Raw genomic sequence first — 10,423 nt, 5'->3', positions numbered from 1 at the left:
AAATAACCAAATTACACCCTAGATAGAAATAATATGAACTAAGCCCAAGAGAAATTTGGGCCACAAATAAGCCCAAGAAGAAATGAAAGATCCCATCGAACAAGATAAAGACCACTTCGAATCATCTTGAGCCCAAATTATTCATTCTTCTTGTTTGCTTAATTTTACCTATATTTTTGTATTCTTTAGAAATTTTAAATAATGATTTATTAATAAATAATATGCAATTTTTAATGCTTATTCATTATGTTAAAATTATAATTGAACTGAAAATTAAGATTAAAAATAGCTTCACAAGATTAATATAGAATCAAAATCGAACTAAGAAATGAACATGACCAAAATGATTAAATCATGAATAGCAATTAAAAAGTATGCTCAAATTTGTGGAATTATCTAATTTTACCAAAATTTAGATTTTGTAAGTCTATTGATTATTTAGAAGTTTCTGCATATTTTGGGTTTGGTAAAATTAATTTCGATGTGTTGTATTTAACTGCAAGTCGTTCTTGGAATATTTGGTGTAAGTATTCTACAAATGACAAATAATCAATAGGCAATTGGATGAAATTAAACTAAATTATTGAATTTTTATCATATTTATAAAATGATCGATTCATTGTCTTTGCGTAGAAAATTTCCTACCCTTGATTCATTCCTCGACATTAAGCACGCGATCATCAGCTCTTTTTGGTACAACATTTCGTAATTTTTATTTTTTATTTTTCTCGAGGTCCCCTTGTGTATTTACACCATAATTGATTGAGTTTATTATTAAGGTACTTATGGAGTGGGTTTTACTTAATTATCCCAATTAAATTAAAATGACTATTTAATTCATTTTCCCAACATGATGAATGGACCAATAGGTAAGATTTCACCACTACATCCCATTCTTTTTATGATATATTCTCTTATCCTCTATATAAACCGTTACTTCGAAGCAAAAAGATAAATTTTATTTAGGAGATATATTATTAATACTGAGAAATACAAATTACATGAGCCACATTTCCGTGCACTCCAATTACATGGGTGCATTAGAACATGACTTATATTTCACCATAAAATACAGAAGGGAAACACACAAGTTCATACATATATACATATACATATACATATATATATATATATATAGAGAGAGAGAGAGAGAGAGAGAGATTAATATATGGCAACCAACTTTGAGCAAATAGAACACTAACATAAATTATAATACTAGGCCTCGACTAAAAGTCCTTTTGCAAACGGAATATTGTTCTGAGGGTTTTTGCTATCAACATAAGCTGTAGCACTAGGTCGTGGTTCAAAATCTTTGACGAAAGGGATATTATTTTGAGGGTTTTTGCTATCAACATAAGCCGTAGCACTAGGTCGTGGTTCAAAATCTTTGACGAAAGGGATATTATTTTGAGGGTTTTTGCTATCAACATAAGCTGTAGCACTAGGTCGTGGTTCAAAATCTTTGACGAAAGGGATATTATTTTGAGGGTTTTTGCTATCAACATAAGCTGTAGCACTAGGTCGTGGTTCAAAATCTTTGACGAAAGGGATATTATTTCGAGGGTTTTTGCTATCAACATAAGCTGTAGCACTAGGTCGTGGTTCAAAATCTTTGACGAAAGGGATATTATTTTGAGGGTTTTTGCTATCAACATAAGCTGAAGCACTAGGCCTTGGTTCAAAATCTTTGACGAAAGGGATATTATTTTGAGGTTTTACTGCATCAACGTAAGCGGTAGCACTAGGTCTTGGTTCGAACTCTCTTACAAAAGCTTTCTTGCTAAGTGGAGGCTTGGGGTTGATACTTGCTACCTTGCTCCAAGTATGACAGTCTTTTTGTGTGTCCTCCCCCGATTCATCGTCCGGGTGGATTCTTGCTCCGACAGCATCATAACCCGCAAACTACATAGATAACATCGAACATATGATGCATAAATTTAGAATATTGAAATAAGGAGATGATGAGAATGGATTAGAAAGAATACCATGAGGATAAGAACAATAAAAGTGATGATGCATAGAGACTTCATTTTGCACACAAACAGGTAGAAGATATATTTTCGAATTAATTGATATGGTAGAGATAGTAATTTAGGTGGTTAAGGTGAAATCTTCATCTGGTATTTATAGGAAGGAACAAAAAAACTTACAGTGGTAGGTGATGAAGTAAGGTCGTGATCTGCGATTTCAAGTTTAGGTTTGATTTAGTATTTGGAAATAGTAAAGATTTGAATGGTGTCTTCAATTTGATATAAATAAATGTTTTAATGTACTATTTTTAATAATATAAAAAATTTGTAAAAATAATATGCTGTAAAAAAATATATATATACTACTCCCTCCGTCCACAAATTAACTAATATCCTACTTTCTTATTTGGACTATTGTCCTATTTTCTTTTTTAAACACAAATTTTACATTTTTACTCTTCATTCATTTATTACTTTTAATCTCTACCATACAATTAACGACAAATTTGTCAATTCATAATAAAAAGACAATCATCTAAAAAACCGTGCAAATATACTTTAGGACAATAGAAATTGGACGGAGAGAGTACTTTTTATTTTTTGATTTGATATAAATATATATTTTTATGTAATATTTTAAATAATATAATTTTTTTTTAAATAATATGTTAAATAAAAAATAACTACTTATTTGATGATTTTAGAAATAAAAATATATACTATTTTTAACGCAAGAATTCACACAATCCTACTCTTTGAATGCCTATGGGTAAGTCATAACCTAATTTAATAGCCAACAAAAATGTTTTTTTTTTTTTTTTTTTTTTTGATAATGTGGACCTGCTATTGTTACTCATCGAGTACACAGTAAACTTCCAACGTAACTTAATAGCTGCAAGTTAGGTCCCATAAAGATTACAGAAAATCATGTCTCACAGCTAGATAAGATAAAAATAAAATAAAATAAAATATCTTAAATTTTTTGGGAGACGAACTACTACTTAATTTTTACAAAAATAAAAAATAAAAATAAAAAATTATAAGATAAAATATTGATCTACTATTTATTTTACTTAAATAAGACTATTTAAGATTTTTTTATTTTTTATCTTGATAAAATTAAATAATTAAGTATGTATTTATAATCAAATATTAATTTTGAATTAACATAATATTTTGTATATATTTTAATTTAATACGATAAGTTTCACACAATAAATAACATGTTTTATATATTTTTATTAATATATATATATAAAATATTATATAATTTATAATATCAAAATACGGTGGCGATGAGAATGAATTAAAGAGAATACCACGAGGGCAAGAACAGCGATGATCCATAGAGACTTCATTTTGAAGACAAAAAGTAGCAATTGGTATTGTGGAATTAATTAATTAATATCGTAGATAGTAAAAGATTTTATTTTATTTTCCTTAAAAAATCAACATTTATCTTTTTAAAAAATATTAATAAGTATATTCATTATTTTTATATTGTATAATTTTTTTACACAAATATCATTATATTTGTATTATAGTAATTTTTGTCATTTTTTTTAACTCAGTATTGTATTTTAATATAATAATTAATATTAAAAAATCTAACATATAAAAAATATATGTCAATTTTCTAAGTGAACAGAAGGAGTATAATACAGTGATAAAATATTTTTTTATTAATATATTAAATAAAAAATATATATTTATTTAATAATTGTTGAAAAAATAATCTTTAATGAATAGTGCCAAGTCATGTTCAAATCTTAGTGGTTGTGTCAATTTTTTTATTAATATATTAAATAAAAAACTATATATTTATTTAATGATTGTAGAGAAAATAATTTTTAATGAATAGTGCGAGGTCATGTTCAAATCTAAGTGGTTGTGTTCAAATTTTTATTCACATTTATACTATTTGTATAATTTTATTTTTTTTTTTACAAATTTTATTCTATTAGTATTATAAGACATTAATGAAAATATTTTTATAATTCTTTTAATTTATACTATATTTTAATATAATAATTAATATTCAAATATCAACACATAAGAAAATAAATGAGACTTTTAGAGTCGGACTGAGATAATATTAAATAGTGAAAGCTGTACAATAGAAAAAATAGAAACTAAAGAAAATAAATCCAATACTATAATAATAGTACTAGAATATAATTATTGTTAAAACATTTGCATGTTATATAACAAAAGTTTGAATATATTTCTACCGTTTAAATTCAAATGAGTATTATAATTAATTAAAAAATAGTACTTTATTTATTATGCATATGGTGAAACATTTGTGAGTTTGGTAATTAGTTTGATTATTGAGTTGAAGTTGGGTCGAAAGTAATTTATTTAATTAATGTTTAATTTATGATAGTGATATATAAAATTTAAAATATGTATTTAATATTTAAATAATTATATTTTAATAAAATATATAAAATATGAATATTAATTCGTAGAAAATAAAATTTTATATAATATAAATAAATAAATAAAAAATATAAACTAATTTTATAAAAAATGTGAAGTTTTAATATAAATAAAAATATTTATTTTTTTGAAGAGAAATAAAGATAAATAAATGACTTTTGAGTAGATCTTAAGTAACATATAATATTATATACTATTATATAGTTAATTAAGTTGATTTATACTTGTTAAGTAAAATACGTTTTAATTTAGAAAGTTTTATCCAAAATTAAAAAGTATTAAAGTAGGACAAACATAAATAGAATAAACATGCATTAAAATGAATCGGAGTGAATACTATTGTAAAAATTTTATTAAAACTTTGATAAAAAAAAAAAAAAAATAGGATAAATAAAAATAATAGTATGATAAATAAAAGAAGTAGTACTTCTCCATTCCATATAAAGTTTTCTACGACCTATCGTAGACATAAGAATTTAAAAAATATAATTAATAAATAAATAATATATATATTAATAAAAAATTATTATTATATAATACAAATAATAATAGATTAAAAAAATCCACATATGATCATTTTTTTTAATCGTCCCACAAAAATGATTCATTTATATTTTTATTAGATTTATCAATTTTAAAATATACTTAATAAATATAAATTAATTTAATTAAATTTCTAACATTTTACTCATAACACCACTCAAAGTTCATGTATTTTTATCTTTCTTCTTAATTATCAAATATTTTTATCTATATTTAAAACTTTTAATTTTTTATAAAATCAATTTACAATAATGATAAATAAATAAATAAATTTTATTTTTAATAAAATAATTTATATACATTTAATTGAGATATTTAAAATATTTAATTACATATATTATTTTTTTAATCATTTATATTGCTAAAATATATTTCTATTATATACAATTATTAAATAACTAATACTTCATCCGTTCCATATAATATGGATGTATTACTGTAGACACAGGAATTTAGATAAAGAATAATTAGTAAGTAATTAAGAAGTATATTAGTAAAAATAATTATTATTTAGTAAAAATAATTATAGATTAAGATTAACATAAGTAAATAGTTTAATTAAAATTAAGAAAATTTTAAAATTTAAAATTTAAAATGCGATTAAAATGTATAATTATATTTCCAAAAATAGAAAAGACAAATTATATGGAACAGACAAAAATAAAAAATACGGACAAATTATGTGGGATGGAGAGAGTAACTACTATAAGAAATTTTGTGATGAAATAAAATGTTACCGTAGGGAGGGAGAAATTATTATTTTTTAATTTAGAATAAAAAACAAACACATCCATATTGTTCTCTGTAAATTTCCAGGAACACCGGGGCCGCATCAATTTCTGCCATGTGCATTTATTTATTTATTTATCTCCATTTGATTCTTGGGAAGACCACTCTACAAAAATACCTTATATATTTCGGATAGAATGATCTATTTGGTTATATATACGATATCTAAAATAATGTAATTTAATATATTAATTTAATACTTATAATATTATTTTATTATTTTTTATATAAATGATGTTCTTAGTATTTTTAAAATAAAATATAATATATTAGTTTAAATAAATTTAAATAAGAATTTAAATGTTTTAAATACTATATTTTAGTATTTTAATACCATAGTTTATTTTATTATTTTTGTCTATCTCAAAACAATAGTCTTATTTTCATAAATAATTATATTACTATAAGGACAAAAAGAATTTTTAATCATACTTCTTACCTACTATCAATATAATATCAATAATTCTTGAATTTGATATCAAACACAACTAAAATTATAGTTATTGGACAGAGAAAGTATATATGAATATTATTTTATAGAAAATAAAATTTAATATAATACGAATAAATAAAAAGATTTATATATTTATTTATAATTAACGTAAATTAATTTTATAAAAAAATAAAAAAAAATTATATATAAATAAAAATATTTATTTATTAAAAAATATAAATAAAAGAATTTTGAATGAATCTTTTATATATATGATTTGAAATTTAATTTAATTAATTTATATTTAATAAATATATTTAAGTGTTAAATTTAAAAAAAAAAAAAAGAAAAAAAAAGAAAGAAAGAAAATGGCGTGCGGATTGAGAAGAAAAATATTTGTAACAAGACCGATGAAGTATAATATTGTGGGTTTGTTCTTTTAAGTTTCTTTGACAAGATTGTCTATATATACATATTATTTGTTTACAAAATTTAATATTCAATATAAAATATTATTTTTATATTATTAATATTATTTATTATATTTCATATAAAAAAATTTCAAATAATATTTTAATCTACTACAATTTTTTTTTTTTTTTCCGACAACACATGTGGAAAAAAAATAAAATGTCACAATTATTTATATAAAAATCTAAATACAAACATAAAAGACAATTACTTTGGATGTGTGTTTCTCTACTTAAAATTTTCAAATTTTACTAGCATTTTGTGTTTCTTTGAAAAATTGTATTTCTTCGTTCCTGGAACTATAGTCTTAGTTATATTGGGTACGAAATTTAAGAAATATTGATTATATTGATAGTGAGTAAAAAATACAAATAAAAGATATTTTTGCCCATGTGAGTGTATTAGTGTAAAAGATAGTGACAATTGTGTAATAATAATGAAAGAATAAGGGTAGTTATATAGTAATATAATTGTTTATGAAAATAAGACTATTGTTTTGGGACTAATAAAAATAGTAAATAAGACTATTGTATTGAGACGATAGGATTATATATTTTTTCTTATTAATTTTCTTCTCAATCTAACTTCTTTTTTAGTATATACAGTAATGGATTTGTTTGTTTGTTTAGTAATTTGGTTTAGAAGTTTATTTTTAGTTGAGGTATAGAAAATTGTCTAAGCAATATAAAAAATAATTATTTTATATTAAATGTAAATATTTTATGAAAAAATAAAATATAGTATATTATATATTAAAAATCATATAAAAAATAGTGGAAAAATAAATTCATATTTTCTTAAAAAACATGATTTTTAAATTACTTTTCTATTAAAAATTCCAAATACAAATTAGAATTAAAGCTAAGTTAAAAATAAATAATAAAAAAAAAGAAGATACACCTAATTAATAATTAGGAGTTGTATTAGAAACAAACGGAAACAATCAAATCAGATCAGATCAGATCAGATCAGATCAGGTAAAATAATTAATGAAATCAATTAGAGAGATTGCTTAATCCTAATACACACATCGAGAGGACAGATCCATTTCTGCTGAATAAATTGATAAATTAATACTTCTTCTATCCGGCTAGTGTATCTTTTTTACTGTATATACGAAAATTTTATAAAAACTATAATTAATAAATAATTAAAAAATTATTAATGAAAATTATTATTCTCTGTGTCCCATAACAAAGTATTTATTTTTTTATTTTAATCCGTTCCATAATAAAGTATTTATTTTTTTATTTTAGTTCGTCTCATAACAAAATATTTATTTCTTTTTTTTAGTAATTATACTATCTACCTAACATTACAAATACTCTTAAAATTACAATATATTACACAAATGTCATTACTTTTATATCACACATACTAATAAGGTTATTTTAATCATTTATACTTTATTCATACTAATATTTTTAAAACTACGTGTAAAAAAACAAATGAATATCTAGTCATGGGACAGAGAAAGTATTATATAATAAAATTAATTATGATTTAAAATTATATGATATTAAAAAAGTATATATATAATATAAATATCATTTGGTAGAAAATAAATTTTTTTATAATATAAGTAAATAAATATTCATAATACTTTTCTCATACAATATACACAATTTTTTTCAACTTATCAAAAATTTCAAAAAATATATATAATATATTTTCGATATATGTACCAACTATCCTTATACATATTACATAAACTATCAATTTTAAATAAATAAATAATCAGCAATAAAGGTTTATTAAAAAAAAAAAATAGACAATAGAGATTTTACTAATATATATTTAATTATTTACTAATTATATATATATATTTTTTAATTACATATTTTAGTAGTACAAGAGAGTATTGAATTGGCATATGTTACTTGTTAGCACCGGAGCCTCGAAAGATTTGGCCGAGGCTGAAATTTCTTTAATATGAAATATATAATAATTTTAGAATTATATAACATAATTAAAATTTTAAAAAAATTAAAAATAATCTTTTAGTTTTCTTATATAAAAATATAATAATTTTAAAATTATATAATATAATTAAAATTTTTGAAAAATTACAAATTCAGCATTACTATATTTAATCGCAACCTTTAATTTCTAAATAGCTCCTAATTTATAAAGGTAATACTCCCTCAATCCAGTTAGAAAGTATATATATTTCTATTTCTATTTCTACTTTGAGACGTCCAATTACAAAGTAACCATTTCATTAAATACTCTATTTTTTTCCACAAATACCCCTGCTTTACATCACATCATTACTTTTATATCAAAAAAATAAGGGCAAAAATATTATTTTACTACGTTTACCTACCCACTATAATTAAAATACTATTATTCCTTAATCTCTGTGTCAAAAGTAATTGTATACTTTTAGCTTGCACTGAGGGAGTATAAATTAACAACTTAAATGAATTATGGGCTGAATTCATTTATAACACATCAACATCAATATATGATCTACTCCCATTAAAGTAAATATTTATTTTTAAAATATCAATTTTTAAAAATAAATTTCCATTCAAAATAATACTACTAAATATTTCTTTATATCGTATTAAAATTTGTATATTAATTAGAATCTATGGGTGTATTCTTTGATATTATTTTTAATTTTATTTTTTTGCTATAAATAATAGTTTGTATATATTGTTTTGTAAAAGAAAAATTTGTGTTCTACTGTGGATTTCTTATAAAAAATTTATTTTTTTATTTGATTTTCTTTTCTAAAAAAATATTAAATCAAATAACTAATTCTTTTTTATAATACTTTAAAATTAATTTTATATTTAAAATATTAAATCAATATTATTTATATCAAATCAAATAACTACTTAATTTCAAAATTTTAATATTAAAGAATCCAAACTCAAAATTCAAATATACAAACAAATATTATTTTTATAAACATTGTAATTTTTTGAAAAAAAGATAAATAATAAACAAACAAACCTTATAATATTCCAAAATCTGAAATTGAATCTCATACAGCAAAAGATCATATGAAATGTGTATTTAGGGCAACTTTCTCGCATGCCCAATTGCCCATCAATAATAATTTACAAGTTATTTGTGACATTATTTATTAATTAACAAAAAGGAATTATTATAATATTTGGGTAAATGTATTTCTACCTGCCACTGTAAGACACTGACATGTGACACATGTCGGATGAATCATTAATTTTTTACTGTATATAGTATGTTTGTTTTGGAAAATAATTTAAATGTATATATATTTTTTTACATAAAAAATATGAAAAATTATATAAAAAATATAAAAATAATTAATGTGTATAATATATTAATATTTTTGAAAAAATGAGTATATTTTTTTTTTTGTTAAAGAACACACCCCTAATTTTCACTTTATTCAAACGTAATATATTGAATAAATTAACACTTTCTTGTATTGTAGTAAATAAATAAAAATATTAAAAGTGTGTTTACTTGTCAGGTTTTATACCTGATTTTACTATTTTAACTTTTTTTTTTCAAAAATATCAAATCAAACGCCAAATTTTTATTTATTTTATTACACTAAAATATAATTTTACATTCAAAATATCATATCAACATATATTTATATCACATCAAACAACTATTTCAATTCAAAATTACAATCAAAACAAAAAACTAAAACCTCACAAGTAAACACACATGTTTTATTTATTGGATTAAACCCCCATCTCTTAAGCTTTAGTATGCATGAAATCATTTCTTTGTAAAAAAATTGATATTTAATTGTAAGTACATACTTATT

General features: G+C 21.2%; 1 protein-coding gene across 1 annotated transcript; it reads right to left on the bottom strand.

Annotated features, from left to right (window-relative positions):
* Nucleotides 1-952: 952 nt before the first annotated feature.
* On the bottom strand, nt 953-2,091 carry LOC127261179 (organ-specific protein S2-like). The gene is made up of 2 exons (XM_051289412.1): nt 1,986-2,091; nt 953-1,902 (listed from the first exon to the last, which is right to left on the bottom strand). The coding sequence occupies exons 1-2, from the start codon at nt 2,028-2,030 to the stop codon at nt 1,216-1,218; spliced, it is 732 nt and encodes a 243-aa protein (XP_051145369.1). The 5' UTR covers nt 2,031-2,091; the 3' UTR covers nt 953-1,215.
* Nucleotides 2,092-10,423: the final 8,332 nt, after the last annotated feature.

Source organism: Andrographis paniculata, unplaced genomic scaffold (genome assembly GCF_009805555.1).
Source record: "Andrographis paniculata isolate CXL003 unplaced genomic scaffold, ASM980555v1 Contig62END, whole genome shotgun sequence".
NCBI lineage: Eukaryota > Viridiplantae > Streptophyta > Magnoliopsida > Lamiales > Acanthaceae > Andrographis > Andrographis paniculata.
Note: the sequence above shows the minus strand (reverse complement) of the source record. Positions and strands in the feature narration are given on the sequence as shown.

Bases quoted from the DNA above. Each gene is read 5' to 3' on its own strand.
- LOC127261179 (XM_051289412.1), bottom strand. From the start codon at position 2,030: ATGAAGTCTCTATGCATCATCACTTTTATTGTTCTTATCCTCATG. The intron at 1,903-1,985 runs GTATTCTTTCTA...TTATCTATGTAG, and splicing joins TTATTGTTCTTATCCTCATG to TTTGCGGGTTATGATGCTGT.